Source organism: Gavialis gangeticus, unplaced genomic scaffold (genome assembly GCF_001723915.1).
Source record: "Gavialis gangeticus isolate Ggan-Ray unplaced genomic scaffold, GavGan_comp1, whole genome shotgun sequence".
In the NCBI taxonomy this organism is placed as follows: Eukaryota; Metazoa; Chordata; order Crocodylia; family Gavialidae; genus Gavialis; species Gavialis gangeticus.
In genome coordinates, this window is record NW_017729004.1 from 6589968 (window position 1) to 6613926 (window position 23959).

Below are 23959 nucleotides of genomic sequence, written 5' to 3' on the forward strand. Positions count from 1 at the left end.
TTTTTTTTTTTTTTTTTTTTTTTTTTTTAAGTCTTTCAAGGATCAGAGTAACCACGAAACACAAAAGACACGAGCCAAGACCAACGCATGGGCTGGAAGCCCAAGGGGAGACTACAGCTGATTTACATGGAGCCTGCCCTTGCAGCGAGGATGCTTGCGATGCCTTGGGAACGATGAGAATATACATAAGGCAGCTTCTGGCTTCAGCTATTTCAGTGTGACCGAGAAAAAAGCAGGCATGCCAGAGCACAGAGGTCCCTTCCCACCTCCTACAGAGCTTTGCATCTGTAACCTCAATGACCATGAAGACAGAGAGAGAGGGGGAGACGAGATGGCCCAGCCATTACAGTGCTAGCCTGACTTCAGAAGAGAGAGTCAGGAGGGAGAAATGTGGAGGTTACAGTTGAATTTAGCTACAGCAGGTCAGGGAGGAATAATCTGATTACATGAGAGCGAGGAGGGAGGGGTGAAAAGGGCCCGGTGGAGAGCAGGAGGGGAGAGGCAAGCAACCTCCACCCTGAAAATCCCTCAGAGAAGGATTATCTAGGCCTGGGATCAGCCCATGGCAGGCCAGGCGCTCTTCACTGTTTATTCCAAAATATACCGAAGCCAGGAAGCGCGACTCACGAAACCGAGGATGCAGGAGGCTCGAGGCACGCAGGCCAGCTGGGACCAATAAAGCAGCCCACCCTAAGGGATCATCCCAGGCAGCGAGTCTAGATCAGCTCCCACCCAAGCTTGAGGGCTTGAACCAGCCATGGAAACAAAGCTGGTCCCGTTCCAGCAGGACATCAACCAGCACCGTCACGGCAGCGAGGCCAACCTCTGGCACAGCTGGCAGACAGGCTGGCCTACCTCTGCTCACTCCAAGGTCTCGGCGCTAGGTTTCAGTGACATCTTTTTGGTCCCAGGAAGCCACTTCCCACCTTGCCAGCATTTTGCTGCTTGTCCCAAGAGTTATAGCTGCACTCCTCTGCAAGGAATACAGGTCCGACTGGACCCACGCAGCAGGTGGGAAGACAATCGAGGCGAGGTGAAGTGCCTGGATGGAGAGCCAAGTCCCAGGCCTCGCATCATCCCGTCTACACCATTACACCAAACCGAAGCATGCGTTTTCCTTCCTGCTAACCAGACAGGTGTTTCAAGCCACCCTGCATTCGTGGCCATGCGTCCCCCTCTCCAAGCCTCGGCCCTGCTCAGAGCGAGGAGTGTCACCCGATGCCCACGTCACTAGCGCAAAGGAAGCCGAAAAGCTGACCAGAGTGAGATGGCAGCAAGGCTTGCAGGGATGATGAAAGGACGATCTCCAACGGGCTTTCCGAGCCCCTGCCGAACTGGGATCTCCAAACGGGATCTTCCACAGGCTTTCTGTGCCCCCCAGCGAACAGCCAGCTGTCCAGCCCCGTTTCCTTCCACCGGGGCTGTCCCTCCAGCTGCGATTCCTCCTTCGCAGCAACCTTGAGCAAGGGTATTCCCATTCGAGCATGTGCTGCCACTTGGCTTCAGCTCCCCCTCAGGCAAATGCCTACAGACGGCCCTCATGCATAGACTGGTGTCTATGGAGAGAGAAACACGGTTCCCTAAAAATAATAAACGCAGCAGCCCTAAAAAACAAATGCTTCATTTTGTCCTTTAATAATGTGCATCTGGACCCATTCTGGATCATCTGCAGGGATTACAAAGGGATCCCAGGGCTCTGCGCCTAAGCCACACGGAAGTCCTGGGGCCCCGAAGGAAGAGGTGGAGATGACCGAGGCAGCAGTGGGTTCCCCTGAGCCTGCACGGTCGGTCACCAGGAGGAACCAGAGGCCCGATTCTGCCTCCCCAAAGCCCCTGCATGTGCTTTGTCCGTGTTTAGCACAAAGAGTAACCCGGGGTGGGCAGGGGTAGGAAAGGAAGGGCAGCGACACAGCACCATACAATGGAAGGAAGCCCCTACCGAGGGGCAGCCCGCTTGTTCTCAGGGGTGAGAGCCTCCTCCGCACCCTCATTTCAGATTGCACCTACACCCCACCGCAGCCAGGAGAGGTCAAGGCTGGGCCTGGCCCGAGGAAACCAAGTTAAAATCGGTTCTGCTGAGACACCGGAGCAGACGGGGCGTTGCAATCGCTAGTTTGGCCTCAGCAGTACAGAAGAGGTGGTCTCTGGGTGCATTTGCACAGGAAGGGGTACACCCCAGGGAGTCCAACCCTGCACGCCCTTTGTCCGAGGCTTTCTGTTCTCACTGGCAGCGAGCCGCATTACAGCACGCAGCCCCGACAGAGATCCGGGCTTCGTGGTGCTGTACAAAGCAGATCGTGAAAAATCAGCCTCTACCCTTTACCCTTTGCAGGGTCTGCACAGCTTGCGTAGATCCCCTAGCTCTCATAGGGCTGCTTCTCAAACTGCTTTACCCAAGCAGCTCGGTATCCCCGTCTCCATGGATGGAGAAACTGAGGCCTGGGGGCATGCGACTCCCCCAAGATGGCTCAGCAAGCCAGTAGCAGAGTTGGGATTAAAACACCAAGTTCCCAGTTTGTGCTACCCCGGCTGCTTCCTCTGCTCCCAGCAGCTCCTGCCTGCCCTCCACCCACAGCCCACTAAGCAAGAAAAATCAAAGGAGTGGTGTAAGTGCTGTTACACTGAAGGATGGTACCCAAATGAAAGGGAGGATATACCCGAAGCTGGACACTGCGAGACAGCGGATCTTAGAGGTCTGAGGCTGGGCTATAAGGGTGCAAAGCACTAACCGAGGCCAGGCACAGAGCAAAGATGCAACAAGATACTAGGTATGAACAGTAAGTCAGACAAGAAGGATCCACCAGGACCCCAGAAGACAACCACCCTTTGGAGGGGGAGCCAGGCTGTGAAATCCCAGGGGAATCCCGATGCCTGCCCATGCCTCAGCTTCCCCCCCATCAGAAACCCTGGGATGATTCCTGCCCACCACTGCCGGACGCAGGGAGAGGACCATTCGTGCTCCAGAGCACGTCCAGATGTTCAAAACAGGAGGTGTTATACATAAAAGTTGCATGGGTCAAGGTCTGTGAGGAGCCCCTGGGTGCCCGAATCACTCCTGAAAGTGGGAGGCAGGCTCCTAAGTCACTTCGGGTCCAATGCCCTTCCCTACTCTTTAGCCCTGGCCTGCTAGGGATTGAAGGACCTCGAGTCTGACAGACGAGGAGCATCCCAGCCCCTTTTCACCATCCCTCTCCAAGAGCAATGACTTCATCTCTGCTGCTCAGGGCCTCCCCGCCCCCGCCAGGCCCGGAGAACGAGCAGCGAAGCCACAAAGGCAGCTGAAAGCTTGGCTTCGGCCGAGCCCTGGCAGTGCCGCGCGTTATTCTTGTGCCATTCAAGGTCACTTCCAGCCCAGCCCGCCTCCCCCGCCTCCCCGGGGAAAGCCATTGTCAGGCTTGAACAGTTACCAGTGTGAAGAGCTGTGGAAACTCTGCTAATTAGTGCGGTTTCTATTGCTGGGAAGTGAACTGTATCCTCCTCCCCGACCACACACACACACGCAAGCACGCTCGCCGCCCCCTCCCCAAAAGACATCCTCCAGTGCAGGTGGGAGCATGCCAGGCCTCCCCCAGCTACGCTGCGGCCGTTTCCACCTCCTCCTGCCCTTTCTTTTACGCCAAGAGACATTTACTCAGAGACAAGCCCAACTGCAGCAATTATAAAGGCTATGCTGGTCTTATTCCGGCCGTTTCTGCTACAGATGGGGCTGCCTTCCCACCAAGCTGTGCCAGCTAATGGCTTCAGAGCAATGCACAGGCCGAGATAATCATTTCTCCCCCAAAGAGGTAGGGGGACGTGTGCTTAAGTCACTGCAGCTGGATGCAAGAAGCCTGGGTTTCTCTGCTAGCCATGCTACAGACTCCCTAGCTGGCCCTGGGCATGTCACTTGCTCTATCTCTGACTAGCAGCTCTCCAGCACTTGGGTCTATTCAGACGGTCAGCCCTTTGAGGTAGGGACTGCATCTCACAAGCAGCACATACAGCGCCTAGCACAGGGCATGCCGAAACTACAATAATCACGATTACCTGCAAATATCCGCGACAAGATGTCTTAGGTTTCGTACACGCATCACCTAGGAGGCCATCGCTGCTACGCACCGAGGTAGACAGGGCACGTGGGGAACTCCTGGGGAAACTGAGGCACGGAGAAATTAAGTAACTTGCCAGAAGACGCTCTGGGATTCGGCAGCGCGAGCAGCCTCCCTCCACCCAGGTAACAGCAGCATTAGGAGAGTCAGATGAGACCCGGCCACATCAGGGCAGACTCAGGCTTCCTGCAGCGAGGCCACACGCACATGCACCACTGCAGGGATTAGAGCAAAGCAAAGGCCTGTTAAAGGCTCACAGGCACTTCCCACCCCATCGGTTCAGCCAGATCACAGAGCACCTGTGGCGGACGCTCTAGTGTAGAGAAGGCTGCAGCAGCTCCATCCCCATGTCAATGAAGGGGAGCCGTCCGCTCCCCTCGGGGCTCCCCGTCACTCCTCTGTCCGCTCTCGCCTGCCTCGCTCGTACCGCTTCACTGGAGAACAGGAGGCTGTCCAAGCTCCTGGGTGCTCACCGTCTCCCTGCCAATTAATTCACTGGCAACATGGGAACTTAGGGGTCCCGTGTGGCTCCAACCTTCCCTTAAACCATGCTCACGCCTTACAGGTGTTGCCGATTAACCCTTGGCCCATAGTTTCTTGTCTCAAACTGTTCCTCTGGAATCAACTCCAACAAAAAGTGCATGCCGTCCAGTTGCAACTTAAGCTCTCAGCCTACTGGCAGCCTACGGTGCCTCTTCTTGCCCAGAGCCCTGTTCTCCCTGCTGGGAGGGCTTCACCATCTCTCAGGCCTTCCAGCTTGCCCATAGCCAGGCTCCCCTCACCTAGTCCTGCTGATCTTCCTAGAAACTCAAACCTGCAAGTCCAACAGAGCCCTTGTTGTCCATAGGAGGGCTCTGCCCCGTTGCTCTTCTGCAGAGCAAGTAGCTCTGCCCTCCTTCCCGGTATCTGCTTCCTACCCCAGTGTAACAGAGAAGAGCACCCCAATTTCTTCACCTGCTCCAGGCATTGACTACCAAGCACAGGGGCAAGTCTGTGTTTGAGATCCCTGTTCCCCTCCCTGCCCAAGCCCTCCACAGAGCATGCAGGAGCAGGAAGATGTGAGAAGACAACTTTTTCACAGCAAGACGAGGGAGTTCTCAGGTCTGTTGGGAAAGGTGCGTGTGGCGGGGAAGAGATGCACGTGCCCCTCTGAGAAAGATCATGCCTGGGCTGAAGGTGCAGCTCCAAATTGGGAGGCTTTAGGAATTGATTGATGTGTCTGGAGGTAAATTATAAAATGCCATGATTGGAAAACGCATTAAAACTAGCAAGCAATAAGTGTGATTTAATGCCAAAGGGGTACCCATTAAAGTAGGACATCTCATTGTTTCTGGAGGTCCTCCAAGGTCAGCAACTTTTGGGGTGTAGTTACATACCAAGCACATTACTGACTAGCTTTGGGTTTTGGCAGGGTCTGGATTTTACTGTGATACAGCAAAGACATCCTTGGATGAGGCTGGGCATGATGAGCCAAGGGCTCGACCGCTTGGTGCACACAGCACCGGGCGAGGTAAGCGAGAGCAGGGAGCATTTAGCCGCTGAACAATACCGTAAAAATCAGACCCTGCATGCGCAAGCATATGGAGCCGCGGCTCTTCTGCAAAGGAAAATGGAAGAAGAGAAACAGATGAAGAATGGACAGTGATGGGGCCTGGTGCGAGATGGGAAACAATGGCCCCAAGGCTGCAAAAAGAGGGACAATCTAGATTAAGACAGTCTTTGCCTACAGTGAGGTCCAGTCAGGCAATGGACTAGCCACCTAAGGGTCCCCGAGGTCCAGCCAGGCAATGGACTAGCCACCCAAGGGACCCCAAGGTGTCATGGGTGGATGCATTTAAGGAGAAATGGCTTAAGGTGTTCTGCAGGAAAGGAATTGGGGTCGACACACAACACTATTACTAGGCAGCAATTTACCCCAGATTTTACTTAGCCACACATTTACTCTGTAGTAGGGAGAGGACACAACCAGCTCCCACGAGCTGGCTGCTAGCGATAGGTGCTATTACAGTCCCTGGCCAAGGGTGACAGGGGTCAGCTAGCACCAAGCAAGCTCTGCTCAAGTTGACCAGGGGAGCAGACACACTGTACTTACTCTGGTGTACAGCTACTTCTCACTGTGAGGGCTAACTTGATTGCAGAGTAGAGTGATTTACAGTGCTCTAACGCTTTACACCGGGGGTCTGCTCCACTTTTACCCTGGAATAAAAACCAATACTCTGAAGTAAGCATGCCATGTATCCGCAACCTCAGCTCTAACTCTGAGCTATGTGCCCCTGCCAGGGAGGGAAAAAAAAGAGGCTGCGTCATATCCTGCAGGCCCTTCACACACAAACAGGACCAACAACTCAAAAGAAACCATAAACGAGAGCAAGAGAGGCCTGACCCTGCTCGATCCCTCCAGGTTTCCATTATGAAAATCCTGTTCCTCCCAGCCCTATTACCAGGCCTGCCGTCTCATGACACGTGGAAATATTTTAGCTCATCAAACCTCGTAACATACTGTTCCATCTCCCCAACCTTCAAGAGATCTTGGAAGCCCTTAGGTCCCTGGCTCCAGGGCAAACCTGAGAAACAAGTGCTGAAAAACCGCCTGCCCTCGGTTGGACGGCTCATGCAGACCCACACATTCCTGCAAAATGCTTCGCTTTCAACAAACCTGCATCTTCCAATGGGGGGTGGAAAAAAAAACAAAGCCATCCAGTTGGATGAACTCTCACGGCTCCATTTCTGCAACCTTGTTTTATGGAAGGACTGGGCAGAGCCATTGGCCCCGCGGACAGCACAGGACACCACGGGGCTCACCAGTTCACCCCCAGACCTCTCCACGGTGGCTGCACGCTCACAGCCATAGTGGGGAAAGGGATGGGACCTCCAGATCCATTTAGTCCAACCCCAGCACAGGCAAAGGGTGCATTTTCCTCAACCTGCAAACCAAAAGCAGCGCCATGTGCACGGACCCCAAGCCACGTGCATGGGCTAGGCCCAGGACGGGGGGGTCCCATCCTGCTGCTGTTTGGCCAGGGAGGGTGAAGGAGTTAAGAGGCAGGGGAGAGGTGAGCAATCCGGGAATGACAGAGAAAACCGGCTCCTTTTCACGGGAATACAGTAGCTGCAGACCCCTGGGTTTTTACAAGGACACTTTTTCAGCTGACTGAAAACGAGGAATCCTCGTTTTGATCCAAGAGACGCTACGGGGAAGAGCCAGGCCTAGCAGGGCCACCATGGACTCCAGCAGGCCAGCCAGGTGCTCATCTTCCTGGGGGGTCGCAGGGATAGAGCACCCCCCGGCAAGGCAGGGATGTCTCCGGAGCAGCACAGCCCGTCGAGTCGCACGGTCTCGTCGGTGCTGGCAGCCGATCAAGAGGAACGCTTGTGTTTGCCAGAACAACATCCGTGCTGCTCAGCATGGAGCTCACCTTGGCACCGGCCATGCAGCCTGGCGCTGTGCAGGTGCCATGCCACGCTCTCCCCATTCTCAGTGAGGGGGAAACTGAGGCACAGAGAGAATAAGCGATGTGGCATGACCTGGCAAGCCCAGCCTAGCACTCCCTTCAATGTTGATCCACTGGCTGAGCAAGGCCTGGTGGAAATGGCTAACGACTGGTCCATGCTGGGAAGACTGGAGTCTCCTACACCGCTCCAGGAAGCCTGCAGCAGAGAGCCCTGCACAGCCTTTGCTCCACAAAACCCAGCCCCTCGCCCTGGGGCTGCTCCCTCGCACAAACCCTCGCACAAAGCATTTGCAGGTGGCGACAAGCCAGACATCGCTTCAGAGCATTTGGCAGCTCCTGCTCCTCAGCCCCTGCCAGACTCTCACAGCAAATCAAGGGAGCGTGGGGGAGGGAGAGTGCTGGCAGCTCGCAGGGTCGGGGAGGCAGCTCCTGCTCCTCGGCGAGCCTGGCCCGCTGCGGCCAACCCACCAAGGAAGCTAGCGGGGATGCAGGGGCACGAGTCTGCTGGGTGTGCAGGGCCGACTCATCCTGCACACCCAGGAAGCTTACCCTCTGTATTCACTAGGAAGGTCAAACATGCCCATGCACACCTGGGCTTCACAGCATGAAGACGTGGGGTCTCCTTAAGGACACTGCAAAGCAAGCACATGGTCGCAAAGACCTGCTTTCAGGGCTTGCCCAGCCCAAAGGGGGAGAAGGCCCTGATCATCCCAGCGCACAACCAGAGCGACCTTGCTAGCGCAGAAGCCCCGCATCTTGCTCCAATGCCCTCCAGAGGAGGGGGATGGAGAGAGGTCAGGCTGTCTGGGGACACTGCCATGCTCACCAAGCCAGGGACATAAGCAAGTGATGGGAACAGTAGCAGGACCAGGAAGGATAGGGAGGCCAGTCCCTAGGTGTCACAGGCACTGCCTCACATATCCCCCCTTTTACTATGTCAGATCTACTCTCCAGTTACTGCAGAAGGCTTGCACACCAGGGGCAGCAAGTCCAAAACATCCCTCCTCGTTCCACATCCCACCCTTTTCCCAGGGTCTCAGCCCACCCAGCTCTGTGCCCTCCTCCCGCTGAAGTCACATAGGCCTGTGGTCACCTCCCCATGCCCTCTAGGAGGTTACCTTTTGGGGCAAAGATCCCCTGGGCAGATTTGCAAGCCCCCCTGTGCTGCTGGATGGTGGTAAGGAGCCCATCGTGGGCAGAGGGAATGGCAGAAGGGACTTGGGGCTCTCTCACTGCAGCTGGGCTGCAGCAGGTTAATGAGCATCAAAAAAAAAGATGCCGAGAGGATCGGGGACGAAACGGGAGATTCCCAGCAAGGCAAACTCCTGGGGTCTCTGATCCACCAGCTCCCAAAGCTGCAGCACGGAGGGCGGGGGCCTGACACACCACTATACAGTCCCCTAGGTCTGTACGAGGTAGGCAAGATCTGCTCCTCTGCACAAGATCACGAATGATGCGGGTGCCACAGCAGGAACAAACTGAGCTCCGATGGGACTCGAATGTCCCCGGCTCAGTCGGTCCGAGCCTTCCACAGACGCCAGATTTTGATTTTGATTTTTTGAGAGAGCCTGGCAGGACCAGCTCCAAGAAGAGGGATAAAAGACACGTCCCCCCCCAACTCCATACGCCTGTACCCTGCAAGGCAGAAGCACACCAGGCCCTGAACTTCACCCGCGCCGACGGACAGACCTGCTGCAATCCATCTCCGTGCAACCAGGAGGCCTCCGAGGGGGACCGCGAGAGGGAAGCCACAGCTGCCTCTCCAAACTGGGAAAAGCCCGGGCCAGCATGGCTCGGCAAGCCACATCCCCACTGGCAAAGGGTCTCGGAGGCAGGAACAAGGACAAAAGCCTTCCCGCTGCCCCGGAGAGCAGGAAGCAGCAGGGGGATGCTCCGATGGCACAGGCTGCTGAGAGTTAACTGCGACGGGTTGTTTTTTTCTCCAAACCCCTGCTTCCTTGCCAGCTCCTCTGTGTATCTTTCTCCTTTTCTTTTGCTAGGACAGCCCACAATAATGCTTTGTTGTGCTCGGAGATGGTGTTACGAGCTGGGGTGGCGAGGACAGTAGGATGGCTCTCAGCTCCAGCTTCTCCGCAGCAGCCCGGAGGGAAACGATGGCCGTCACGAACATCCTAAGAGCAGGGAGACAGAAATACGAGGGCCCCGTCCTCCGCTCTTCATCTGGGGAGCCCAAGACATGACCCCTACAACTGGGGGGCCAATCCTGCCCATACCCCAGGAAATGAAGGAGGAGCTTTCTGTGCAAAGCAGGGGGAACTAGACCTCTAGATTATCAAATCATCGTAGAAAAGTGGGGCTGGCAGGGACCTCCAGAGGTCATGCATCATCCCTATCCAAACCATCCCGTACAAACCCACAGTCTAAACTCGTTGGAAAACTACCATCAACCCTGACGCAACACATGACACGACACCCAAACCGGGCACAGGGAAAGCAGGGGGAGCCAAGGTCCAGCTTCTGCAAAACGTTGTCAACACAGACTCAAGAGATCCCAAGGAAAGGCCAGACTCCCTGCTACAGAAGAAGGCAAAATCCCCCCCATGTCCATTGCAGTCTGACCATGGGGTAAAGTCCCTTCCTCACTGCAAAGATGGGGATCGGTCCGACCCTGAACAGAGGGGCAAGACCCTCCAGCCAGGAACCACAGGCTTCAAGTCCCAGCCCAGCCAAAATCCCCAGCCTTGGCTGCAGCCAACACCCTCTGAAGAAGGCTTAGAAACACCCAGACACATGGAGGAGAAAGGGGAAGAGAGGAAACCAGCAAAGCCCCGAAGCCTGGGAAATACCGATAACAGAAAATAGGTATAGCTATGCCTGCATCATCCCAGACCAGCAGCTGCCCAAATGCCACTTGAGCATCTCCAGTGATGAAGAGTCCACAACTTCACTGCTAGAGCAGCGAGCCAGTGGAAGAGACACCTAGGGAAGAAGTTTTTCTTGATATCCAACCTAAACCAATGATGGTCACCTTATTATGGCATCATCTGGGGGGTGTACATACTTGAAAAGTGCCCCAAATGCCTCGTACCAGTTATTTTCCAATACCCGATGTACAACAATCTCCATCCTGCGCTAGATAAACGCACCAAGTTTGTCTTATTCGTGGTATAAAACCAATGCTCCCTCTCTGGAGCAGCAGCCAAAAGTCTGTGAATTAGAGTCTGATCTCACTTACCAGCAGAGCAGGGCTAGCATGCAATGGCTTGGTGGACAGATGCTACCCTTGCGTGTACTGTACCTGTAATACTAATCGGAGACTGCAATCTCCAAGCTGTCCATGTGGGTCCTCCCTCTAGCATGCTTCCTGGCAGGGGGTGATCAGCTTCTCTCTCCTGGTTAGGGCAATTCCAGACTCATGGGAAAGCCTTTATCACACACACAATAATTAGGAGGCCCAGGCAAACTCCACAATGCAATAACGCAGGGGAATACGACAGTGGAGAAGTCTTGCACACAACAGCTAACCCTCCCAATGCTGCTCGAGGGAGCATCCCAACTAGCTAACTCCTAGTGGAGGTGAGAGTAATCAAGAGTACCTGTCGAGAGGCGATGCGACCAACGCGTCTACTAGCCTGGATTACGGATAGTGCCAGGCCCCTAAAATTATTATTCTGGCGTGCGAGATGCGCCTGGAGCTGGAAGAGGTGAGGAGCCATGGTTGACATGTTTGGAGCGGGTGCAGAGACGGGCAGTCATTCCCACTCCTAAGTGCCAGCACAGAAAACCCGCCAGCCGCGCGTCTCCTCTCCTGGGCTGGCTCCAACAACCGCAGGTTCGCATGCCTCCGAGGGAAACAGCCCGGCACGCCCAACGCCGTCTCTCCCCATGGGAACTGGGGCATCTGAGCCGAGAGATGCAGGGCAGCATCCAACCCAGCCTGCTCCTGCCGCTCCTGCGTGGTGCCGTCCTCGGGCAGAGGCAGCTGGCAGCAAAAGCCTCGGCCGTCTGCCTGCAGAGGAGGGTTACGACATGCTCCGCATAACCCCCTCGAGGCCGTGGGATCAGACAGATCAGGCTGGATTCAGGGAGGACTTTCTCAAACGCAATCTGCTAACCGCTACGGGCTTATTCTTCCTTATTCCCATGCTTTCTCTTAGTTTGTGAGCTGATGAGACAGGGACTGTCTTTCTGCCCCTGCCCCCTTGTGCTTTCAACAGCACCGGGCATCCTGGTTCACAATGGACATTTACAGGCACAAGGGACTACCCTTTTACTATAAGCGTATGCAGCTCCCAGCACAAAAAGACCAGAGTTGTAGCCTCTACCGACCACTGGAGCATGCACCAGAACAACGTTCATCCTGCAATAACAGAGACGGGGCCGTGCGGTCAGCCGGTCCCTGACACATGTAAAGCAGGGCAGGACATCCCCCTGGGAGGCCGCAGAGTGAAGTCATGCTGCTCCTGACTGCGGCGATGAAGCACTTATCTCCTGAACCACCCCCACCTCCCAGAGCCATTTTTCAGGGGACTTTTCCAAGAGGCAGGAACAAGAGGGAGCGACTGGCACGGGGCTCTCATTTGGGAATCGTTCATCACAGGGAATGACAGCAGATGCTATTGCAGCCGTCTCAGAGGAACCTGCCTGTGGAGGCTTTTTCAGCACATTTGTTCAAGAGGGCCCTACGCTCCTCACCCTGGATAACAGCAGGATTGCCAGGGGGAGGTCTGGAGCATGTCACCTGGCGCCGAACGCCTTGGGAAGGGCACGAGGAGGGGAAGAACTGCGTCTCTCCAAGTTCCTTAGTCCCAACGTAGTGCTGGATGGATATCCGCCCCCCAAACGGCATGTTTCCAAAAATGCACCGCTCTGCCAGGGCTTACATAACCTTCCCCTTCCCGGAGAGGAACCAGGGATGCAGAAGCCCCGACCAAAGAAACAGGGGCTGAGAAGCAGCCCCCGAGTTGCTGCCGGAGAGACAGTCCGCCTCGCGAAGGAAGCAACTGGCATCTGCAGCCTAAATCAAGCGTGCATTTAAATGCGCCCCAGCCACGGCAGCTCTTCCTACAGGGCACTCTGGATACCCCAGTTCCTCTACTCCGCCACAGACAGCAGGCAGGACCTTGGGCACATCACTTTGCCCCTCTGCAGCACAGCTCTGTTTGAAGGGGACAACAGCGGGGACCTGCCTCCAAGGGGAGCTAGGAGGATAAATCCAAAGACCGAGAGGCCCTCAGGATGATTGGGATCATAAAATAAACACCAAAAAAATATCAAAATCCTGGTTTAAAAAGGAAAATAAGGGCAAAATCCTAGAAGCACCCGCTTGGGAGGGACCTCACAAGACTCAGTCGGCCCCACCAGTTCAGAACCGAGTTTGCTCAGACAGACGGACAGCCTCTGTCTGTTTAAATGCAGAACAAACTCTTATTTCTTGTAGGTTATCACTGCCACGTGAGGACTCGCAGCCTAAAGGTCTGACCCCAAAGCCCCAGGCAGCCAGCTGGAATCACTCCCAGGCTTACGTCGAGGCCCGACCGCCCCTGGAGAGCGAGCGTGAGTTCATCACCAGTGCTAAGGACCAGCTCAGGCCATCTCCGAGAGGACAGTGCAGAAGGCAGGGGAGCGAGTGCTGCGCTGGCCCCGCAAGGTCCATGGCTGCTGCAGCAACACTGCACGTTGCAGACACCTGCAAGGAGCAGAGCTGTAGGACAACCCTCGCCTCCCACCCAACAAGAGCCTCCATCTCCATCCCCATCCCTGGGGGGTAGAAACCTCCGGCTGCCGCTCAGTCCAGGACTGGACCTGCTGGAGTGCTGCAGGAGGCAGTGAAATGCAGCCTGGGCGTACGTACTAGAGCTGTCTGGCCTTGGTACCACGACCCCAGGTGGGCATGTAGATGCCCGCCTTTACCCCCATCTCTGTGAGAACAAGGGTGCTTTTACCCACAGGGTATGAAGGAAAAACTAAGATCAACTAAGCAAGTATCAAGACTACGTAGGGATCCTGTGATGGAGACGTGAACCCAGCCCCTCCCCAGACCCTCGCCCCAGAGCCATCCTCTCTGGCCAACACCGTGCAGCCTTTACGGGGCACCGCACCAGCTCTGAACCACCGTGGACGCGAGGTGTGCACACAGCCGGCTCAGCCACAGGTCAGGCCCATCTCCCCGCAGTCAGCAGCGGCACCATTAGTGTCCCAAGAGCCACCCATAGCCGCAGGCCTAGAGGTCCCCCTCCAAGTGACGTGCATGGACTTGACCTTGGCAGCCACATCCTGCGTCTTCACAGCGTAGACCCAGCGATCCCTACTTGGAGTCCCCCAAGCCCTGAGCAGGTGCTGGGTGCTACAGGCTCCACAACAAGCTGATGAAAGGGCCCAGGATGTCCTTGCCCTCGAGCACAGCAAGAGCGAGGGAGGAAGCAAGGACAAAACCCAGCTCTAACCCCTGTGCCTGGGCTGCAAGCCAGACATCCAAGCAGCGGGAGGGCTCCAGGGGTGGAGGCCAAGGCTAGCAGCTCACTTGGCTAGGCAGGGGGTAGAAGAGGAGGAGGACAACGACAGCACCCCGCTTTTGGCAGGGCCCGGGCTGCAAAGCAACAGGCCAGGCACCAGTGCGAAGGCACAAGACAGCTCCCACGTACAAGGCAAACACACGGAGGCCTGCACAGGTCACGGCTCATTTAAAACAAACCTGGCCTCCCACAGCAAGGCGGAAGGTGGCAGAGGCTGGGATTTGGGGCCGTGCCTGCCAGACGCGTGGCAAAGCATAGGCAGCTTTGCAGGACGTGGGCAAAGGCAGCTATACGCAATCCTAGCTCAGGAATGACAGATATAGGGGTTGCTTACAGGAGCTCCTCTTCTCCTGGCAAACTGCCCAGCAGCCTGGGATCTCCGGGGTCCGCTGACCCCATGCAATGCCCCATATAAAAAAAAGCAACCTCTATGCATCTCCCTACCTGCTACAAGAGAGCCCATGAGCCCAGCAGCAGAAGCAGAAGCCTCCTCCCTACTCTCGCCTGGATTTTCTTACCCAAGGGAGCTCAGACGGCAGCAAGGCCAAATTCCCCCAATGCTCCCCGAGCGTTGCATGCCTGCAGTGCATCACCCCGTAGCAACCCGAGTGCTGGGCGATGGCTAAAAAGCTGCAAGATAACAGCCCAGCAAAGTGCCACGTCCCTCTAGGAACAGCCACTGGGCCACGTTCTCTCCAAGGACACCAAGAGAGCCCAGAGGAGCACACCTGCTCTGTGTCATGCTCAAATCCCAGGCCAGGCAGAAGAAAGCAGCAGCTATCCAAACCAAGGGCTGTCAGCAAATAGAAGGAAGTCCCGACGTACTACCCACCTGCCCAGTGCTTGTGGGGGGTGACTTTCCATCTCTATTAAAGGCCTGGACAAGTCTCAGATGGGCAAATCTGGCTACTTGCAGGCTCCAGAGATGGTGGCTCATTGCAGCCGTCTCCCCTGAGCTGTCCCAGTGGCTCAGCGCAGACTTCGTAGGCACAGATGTGTCCACGTGAAAGGCCAGGGTGTTTAGGAACCTCCCCCATCTGCACAAGAAAGCTGCTGCACTAGGAGGGGCACCTGCGTCAGGCAAGGAGATGACAAGATACTTACGTGGGGAGAATACAAAATCCTGGGCCCCCTGCCCAGAGCTGGCAAAGGAGCAGCGGTTTCCAGTGCCCGCGCCTGTGGGACAAGGGGGAAACAGGGCTGAGAGCTCCTGGATCGGGCTGTAATTGAAACCAGGCGGGGCTCGTCGCCAGTTAGCTGGAGCCAGACACCGAGAGGTGATTGATCTCCCTCTGCTTTGGGTCTTCTCTGTTCGCCACTTGCCTTCCCTATTTATATTCCAGCATTTTTCCCTCCTTGAGTCATGGGGGCCAGGCCTCCCGCCTGCAGCCTCAGAGCTTTGGGGTCCAAACGGCACGTGCAGAAACTAGACAAGATCAATGAGGGGAGGAAAAAAAAGGGACAAGCAGTAATAAGCACATCTCTTGCGCTCTACCAGTGCCCCACTGAAACAAGCAGGTCCCTCCTGTCCCCAGCGGAGAACTGGGGTGACCAGCCCATGCAGGAGACCTGCGCTATCCTCCAGACAGGGCGACTGGCGCAACGTGCACACGTGCCGGGGGAAACTCCTTCACCTGCAGACAGCAATGCGACGCTCGACCCTAGCTCCATACCCATCCATAGAGGCTTGGCACTGGTTCCACTCTGGATGCTGCTCCAAACAGAGACAGAGGCCAGACCAGGCTGTGTTGCAGGCCACCTGGAAAAGCCACTGGACCCAGAAGGGAAAGGCAGCACAGGTCACCTCCCCAGAGGCAGCGATGCTATTTTGGATGACTCAGGCACACAGCCCCTCCCTGCACCAGAAGGGTTAGGCTGGCTGGGCTTGGCCAAGCGAGCCACACCGGCACAACCCTTTAGCCCGGGCACAGCCAGCCCAGGGACAAGTGCTGATACTACCAGCGCGTAGGCAATTCAGGGGAAGAAAAACAATTACACATCACGACACCAGTAAAGCTGATGAGCAGATGGCGCCTTAGTAAACCAAAGCAATGGGTGCCATGAGCGCCCCTGATCTCAGGGACCGGCCAGAGACCCAGAGCCCTGCATGCCTGGCAGCTGGAGAGAAGAGGCATGTGCTTGTTACCGCCCAAGGGGCCAGTCCCTGCAAGACCCTTGCTTGCGGCAGCTCCCATCTCGCTCAGGGTCTGGTTACATTAGGACAACAGGACAGGGTTAGTCGACTTCCTCTCTCCTCCAAGTCCAAACAAACCCGGTTTCACTCCAGTTCGCATCGCGTGAGCCGCCATCTGTTCCAATTCACGCAGCTATGTCACCAGCTCTTTCTGGGTGTAGGATATGTATTACGTGTGATAAAAGGCTAGAAAAATCCCACCGGGAGACGACAAGGAGCAAGGAGCAAGGCCACCGGCTTTGCCAGCATCTACCTCCTATTTGAGAAAACGTCCTCGCTACAAGGGTGGCAACAGCGGTTTGAGAAAGCTCAGTGCTACCCCCTGCCCAGCACAGGGGCTTAAGACGTGAAAGATATCTGGGCTGATGCCCTCCACACAAACATACCCAAAGCCTTGTTAAAAAAAAAAAAATTGAAAAAAAGGAGGGTCTTCCCTTATATTTAGACCCTGAAATAGAAAAACCACAACGTGGAGGGTGGCCTTTTCAAATGCATTCTTGACAATCCTACTACGTTTTCTGGCAGCAACGCTCTGCTTCCAGCTGCGTCTTCCTCACATGGAAGTGGCTGGTGGAAGGGAAAAAGCACAGGGGGCAAAACAAAACAAAATTCAACTGCCCCCCCCCCCATGGGGAAAAAAACTAAATAAATAAAGAATCAAGGTCACCATTTTTGTGCAGACAGTTTTAAGGCTTTGGATTTCTACCCAGCTCCGCTCATCAATCAGGGAGAGGGATTTGAATACATGCGATAAATGTCAATGGTGTTTCTAATCATAGCTTGGCCCTCTAATGCCTGAATACATCAAGCAGGGGGAGTGCTGCAGAGCAGCGCTTGCTGTATACATCAGACGTGGTCCTAAACTGACAGGCTAGCCCAGGTTTGCCACCAGCCGTCCTTCCCATCTCTCTTCTGCACCTGTTTCTCTTCCTCAAAAGCTAGTTTCCCTCTTACCATACCCTCCAAGAAAAGAAAAATGACATTAAAAAAAAAAAGAGAGACAGAGAAGACAATCAGGGTCCCTATCCCCCTGCCATCTGGCTCTAGACATCCAAAGTCTATTCAAAATTGGCTGGCCCACTAGGTGAGCACGGGGAAGGCAGGCCCATTTCTGCGGTCAGCAACACACAAGGAACACATCTGGCCAGCTGTGACTTACCAGTCCATGGGACTAGTTAAAGCCAAGCTGACCGGGAGCACAAGGATCAAAGTCATGGCACCTTTTCCCCAAGGAACGTACATGCACAGAAGAGTCAAATGCAGAAGTTGTACCAGGGTTGTTGGCTGTAGTCGTGTTGGTCTAAGGACACAGGCAGGCCAGGTTCTTTGGGTAGATGTGATATCTTTCATTAGACCAACTAAATAGTTGGGAAAAAACGTTCTTTGCAAGCTTTTGGGCACACGCTTTTGTCAGGCATTGGGAGCAATTTGGACCAACTCCCAGAGCTCAGCAGAAGCAGAATCCAACCCCCTAGCTAGGGACCATGCTGCAACCCTCGGGCTCTGGGAGAGGGAACGCTGCTTTGATCCCTCCGGGAAATGAGGTCAAGTCCTTCTTTACCCAAGCATCTACACTGGATTTCTAATGGTGATATATCCAGCCCGACAAACAGACGTGTCTTTAACACATGACTCCCTCTTCCTTCTGCTCCTGGGTACAGAAGGATAATTGTTAGCTGCTTCTAAACTTGCTGCCGATCCTCATCGTCGTCGCCACGAAAACAACTCGGCATTAAGTCTTTTAATACCAAGGAAGTTTAAAACCCAGCCACGGTTTCTGTTTCAACACCTCCAAGGTTTGTCCAAACCTAGTGCTGATTACCGTCAGGAGCCAGTTAATGCCAAGATTTGCTACTCGGTGGCTAAAAATATATTACATTTCCTAACCCAGCTCCAGACCACAAAATTGCTATAGCGGGGAAAGACTCAGCATGCCATTTCCCAGGAATTCAGCTCCAGCACAGAATCGGACCCTCGCTGGCCTGCTCAGTTTCCACCAAGCTACACACAGGCTTCAGGAGCTCCCGTCCCAGCCGGGAACCCGTCACAGCCCCTTGCCCCACGGAGCCTTTTCATTTCACCTTGGCCTGGCTTTTAAAAGCACCACTTCACTCTTTTGCAAAGATCAACCATTGCATTCATTCAGCAGCAATTACTTCCTTTAATACGGAGGCAGTGCCTGCCTCTGGAGTGCAATGGGACTGATCTAATCGGTCTTTTCCTAATACCGCCCTCCCTTCCTGCTGAAATCCTAAAACAAGCCTCAACCATAGCTCTCTATTAAGCTACGCAAGTTAAATTCCCCCTCGTGCTAGCCTGGTCCTGCTTCCAGCCCCCGCACCCAACAGTTTAAAGAATTTTATGAATGCACATAAAAATTGAGTAACTTATTTTTATTGCCACTGTCCAGCAAATTCAGCAACTTTGAAAGAGAGACTTTTAAATCAGATCAGTTATTAATAGTCCTCACTCCATTGGAAGGGGACAGATCGCTGCACAGAACTGGAAAAGACACCTAATAAAAAATGGATGGCATTATTGACTCAAACCAATGACACGACGCATTCGTCCCAGGGAATCGTCACACATGCATCTGCCCAGCAAGCTCCTGACAAACACCCGTGCTGCAAAGATGGGTGCTTCCTTCACCCCTAGCTCAAGGGTAGGAAGTTGCTGCGGACCCCACCTGCTACTGCTAACAGAACATCTGCTCTCCGCTTCTTTCCATCTCCCCTGGTGTCCGGGAATCACACTGCGCACCAGACAGAGCAAATGCACCATACAGCACAGTGCATCATAGTACAACACTGCTTGCATTCACACATGTTGCATAACTAGCCTAACCCACCCACCAAGCCTCCTCGGAGGTAGATACGAACGGTCCTGCTCCAGTCCAACAAGGTTAAGCGTGCACTTTGCTTGTAGTCCAGAAGCCCTATTCACTCCAGTGGCATCACTGGTGAGCTCCAAAGCCCTGATTTGGCAAAGTGCTTGCCATCTGGTCAATGCAACAGGAGGTACCAGGAGCCGGGTGAGACCTTCCATGGGCTGGGGTCACAGTCCCCACCACTCTTACTACTTGCTGATCATGCCTGCTATGTAAGTATTGATCCAAGGGTGGGTCAGAGCCCCACAAGTGGTACCTTTGATTCTGAGCAGGGATAGGGGCAGGCTTTCCCCAAGGCCTGAGCACGCTCCCATCAACCTGCCTTTGAGGTCAGTGGATTTTCAAAGTCCTTGGAGCGCTTTGCCTTTCCACACTCCCATCACTCCACGCGAGCATCACACCTCCCAGAGGCTACGCCATCACAGCCCATTAATCACCAGATACGTTGAGGTGGGAGAAAAAGCCTCGCCACCTAGACCGAACTTCTGGGAGGCAGGAGAAAACCCTACAGATGAGGGAGCTAAGAAACAAATATTATTCCCCTAACACACATACATCCCCCCACCTTTCCTCCTACCACACACAGCATTTCAGCCATAACTACCAAAGGAAGATGGCAGGTCCGATGCCATGCTAGGCAGTCAGTGGGAGCCCCATTAGAGGTGGGGCTGGATGCAGAAGCAACCCTGTGCTGGTCAAGGTAGTTTCTCAAGCCCTGAGGCGGACTTAGCTTCACTCACAAAATCAGAGGAACTAGTCATGCAGGCCATTTCGCTTTCTGCAGGCAGCCTCTGGAGGATGAGGAGATGCGACTCACTTGGGACACAGATAACAGAGGTAGGGAGGTATCGCATTGATTTCTGGCACAACTGTATTTGGAAAAAAATAAAGAGAGTCTCCATACAGGTATGGGGCAGAGTGGCTGACGTGCCCACCCCATACATGCACTGACGCCGAAAAAGCCAAAGGCACCAGCTCCAGAGAGCGATTAGCTTTATCCTCCAACGTGATAAGGCAGATCACGTCCGCGGCACATTCAGAAGGCATTTCATGTGGGGTGTTCAAAGCACGGCTGATATTTTGACACATTCAGTTCATATGCAAAAAGGTTATTCTTATTTCCCTGAAGCAGATCTCCCGGCCGTTGATTCTGTACCTTAAAAATAACCAATATTTAACCTACTCACAAGCAACTTCCCCCCTCCCACCACTTCATCCCTTGCTGCCCCCCCACCCAATGCATGAAACATTTCAAAAGGCAGCATCACGTTATTTTTATGAACTCCCATTACTTGCCTTGCCCATATTCAGGGAAATGGAAATACGAAGGCTGTTTAACTTTTATGAGTCCAGCACATGCTTCACAATATTCAAATATGCAATAATTTCTCGCCAGGAGAACAAAGGTAAGCTGCAGCGCTAAGCTTTAATGGAACCACAAGCTTACGCATGTCTGTACGGTTCGGGTTTTTCTGGAGTCCATCAACAAAAAAGCCCATGCCACTGCAGTCAGCACAGCTCAACGCCAACTCCAAATGACTTGCTGAAGGCCCGTAAGACGGTACGAGCAGCCGGATCGCGTGCCCAAAAGAAAACCTTATTTCAGGTCCAGAAAGAACATTAAGGAGGAAAGAGCCACCCCTACACAGCCGGGCTGTGCTATTCCATACACTTGGTGGTAAAGCAGATATTTTTCCCCCTCGTTCAGGCTTCACCCTCCACTTACTCTTCGGCTCTGAGTCCACTTGGCCAGCGACGCTCAACCCCTCCATTTCGCTTCCAGGATCCACTTTGAGGGACTCAGTCCTGTCTAGAGATGCTGCAGAGGGAAAACACTACAGATCCAAACTGACCTTGCCAACCCATTCAGGCTCACACACATCCCCTCTGGGATGCAAGCCTTCTCCCATCCCAGGTCACCAAAGCAACACTAAAGGCTATTTCTCTCTGTCCAGACATCTCCCAGCCCACAGGATCGTGCACAAAGCTGTCTTTTCCTCCACCGCACCGTGCCCCCCACATCCTTGTCTGCTAGGAAGTGGATAACAATGGGACAGACGCAGAGACCCTTCCACCCTGCAGCATGCAGACCCCACGGCGGGAGCCGGGTCTTTGCTGGGGTAGGGGGTCATCGAAGCACACCCAGCAGGCAGATTTGTTGAGGGAAGGAGGAGACACGGATCCCAATCATCGTCTCACACACGCGCGCGCTCCAGGTCAATGCCGTGCTAATATGCTCACGTTGTTATTATTTTCCAACCTAGCACTTTATTGCCATTTCCTAAAAGCGACTCAAATTACTCACTGTGTTATTATGGGCAGAATGCCATCGCTCCGGCAATAACATAATAGTACGCTTTTACCAAGGGGAGAGAAAAAGGGAGCCAGGCAGCATTTCTCTAGCGAGACCCATGGATTACCGGCCTCCTTTGCGGCAGATTTCCTGGGGAATACGCTGCCCAGCCGCTTATTACATAAGGGGAATTTGCTTTCTGTTGACATGTTGCCGCGTCTGGTTTAAGGCCTGCTCGCCGGGTGGATCGACTGTCCTGCTGCATGGCTGAGACCTGGAGGAAAGCGACTTGCTGCGGGACAGGAACTGGCCGGCCTTGGGACCCTTAAACCACAGCCGCCTTCAGAAAAAGGAGCTTGCTGCTGCTAGGCTCCAACCCAGATCTGCCTTGCCAGCAAGTCAGAGCATAAAGTAAATGCCTCCGTGTAACGTGCCACCCCAGAGCCACACACCACCGCTGCCATGATAAATGCCCGGGCACATTCACGTGCATCTACAACTCAGACCTCGGCATATCGATGCTGCCCAATGCCACTCGCTTCACTGCAGTTGCTTCCCTCCACGAAGACAGCGGCAGCCCCCCAGCTGCGTCCTGCACCCACGACTTGGGACATAGGTGCACACTCCCATCCTTCACCACCAAAAGCAGAGCGTGCAACGCCTCTGCCCCTCATTCAACTCGTTGTTCATTTGGCCTGTGCCGGAGCAGGCCTCTCTCGTCATCCAACCCAGAGCGACAACCCCCTCGGGGATCCGGGCTTTCTATATAAAACCCCTGCGAGACAGAGCGACGCTCCCCAAGCACTGAGGATTCAGAAAGGAAGACGCTAAAAAAAAGAAGCAGAAATGAAATGGGGCAGGGAGGGAAGGAAGTTAACTAAGGGAAGCAGCAAGGAGACAGGGCGGAGGACGGCTGCTGAGACACGACATGCCGGATCCAGCGATATGTGCACAAGGGGCGGAGGGGAAAGACGCAGGGCCCAGCATGGGGGAGCTTCCCAGCTCTCCCTGTGCACCTCGCACGCCGTCCCCGCCTGCCAAGTCACCCCCAGACACGAACACCGAGCAGCCACTTCCAAATCCTACCCCCACCCATGGGTTTCGCTGTTCCTGTCCTGGATACCTTTGTGCACAGAGCCTGACCCCCTCCAACACGCGTCGCATCTGCGCTGCAAGACCCCAACGGCCCCCCGCACCTGTAAGCCCCCAACCCTCCACCTCACATCTGCAATGCAAGCCTCCAACCCCCCTCAAACACATTTCACATCTGTAAGCCTTCAACTCACATCTGTAATGCAAGCCCCCAACCCCTACACCACACACACATACCTCACATCTGTAATGCAAGCCCCTAACTCCGTCCCACCAGCACCTCTGCCCCCGCAGCAGCTGGGGAGGAAAGAAAGATCCCACCATCCAAACCGGTGCAAGAGCCGGGGAAGCCGGGGCAGGCAGGAAGAGGCTGGGGGGAAGGAGGGGCTACAAGTCTGGGCTGCCAAGACCCACTGCCCGGCCTCCCCGCCCCAGCTCCGGAGTGGCAGGATTCAGTCACCATCAGCACTGCACGAGTGATAAGCAGAAATCTTAGGGCTGCAGATGGGGATGGGGGGGAAGTGGCGCACACACACGCACACACTATACCAACTTGCAATTAAAATGCCTGGATTGTGACCTAACCCACGAGCCAAGGCACCAGCCTGGTATGAAGGAATTTAACTCTTTGCACGCAACAAGCCGGCTATTGTTGCGCCCGCATTCCTGCCCAGCCAGCCCGCGAGACATGCACACGCAGTGGACACGCGAGCACACAGACGCACACAAGAACACACCAAGTCACGGACCCGCGCACAGAACCAACCCAACCCCCCTTCCTTGGCATCCCTCTATAAAGCCCCAGTGCCCCCTAGCATGCACACACCAGAAATACATATATACATATACACACACACAGGCCCAGACCACTTCCCCCAGTGCCTCCCCCCCTCCACACACACACACACACACACACACACACACACACACCTTCCTTGGCATCAACCCCCCCAGCGCCCTTCCCCTGCATGTACACATACACACACAACCCTGTCCCCCCCACACCTTCTTTGGCATTGAACCAGTGCCCTCCCTCCCTCCTTGGCATTGATGTATACAACCCCAAGCTCCACCCCCTACACACACACAACCCATCCCTGGCATGGAGCTGCCTCCACCCCCCCCCACAACATGTGTGGACACACACAAAACATGCAACTACTACCCTGCTTCATTGGCATGATCTGCAAACCCCCCCAGTCCTCCAAGCAGGCACATGTGCATGCACACACACACACACACACACTTCCTCCTTGGCATGGATCTATACAAGCCCCAATGCCCCCCCCACATGCATGCACACACACATGCACACACGCATGCACACACAATATATAAAGTAAGATTTTATTTTGAGCTATTACACAATTGCCTCAAAAACACAAATCAAGATATTTTAATAAAATTAAAATATATCTATAATTTAACCAATTATAGATAAAATTATAAATTATATCTTCTAAAAGATTTTCTATGA

The 23959-nt window shown here is 54.5% G+C and overlaps 1 protein-coding gene across 1 annotated transcript in view; it reads right to left on the reverse strand.

Moving 5' to 3' along the window:
* ZBTB47 (zinc finger and BTB domain containing 47) overlaps positions 1 to 22877 on the reverse strand; it is a 91511-nt gene extending 68634 nt beyond the window's left edge. The window contains exon 1 of the mRNA XM_019508064.1: positions 22720 to 22877. Coding sequence (XP_019363609.1) covers positions 22720 to 22806 — 87 coding nt within the window. The 5' untranslated portion in view covers positions 22807 to 22877. The remainder of the gene's footprint in view (positions 1 to 22719) is intronic.
* Positions 22878 to 23959: the final 1082 nt, after the last annotated feature.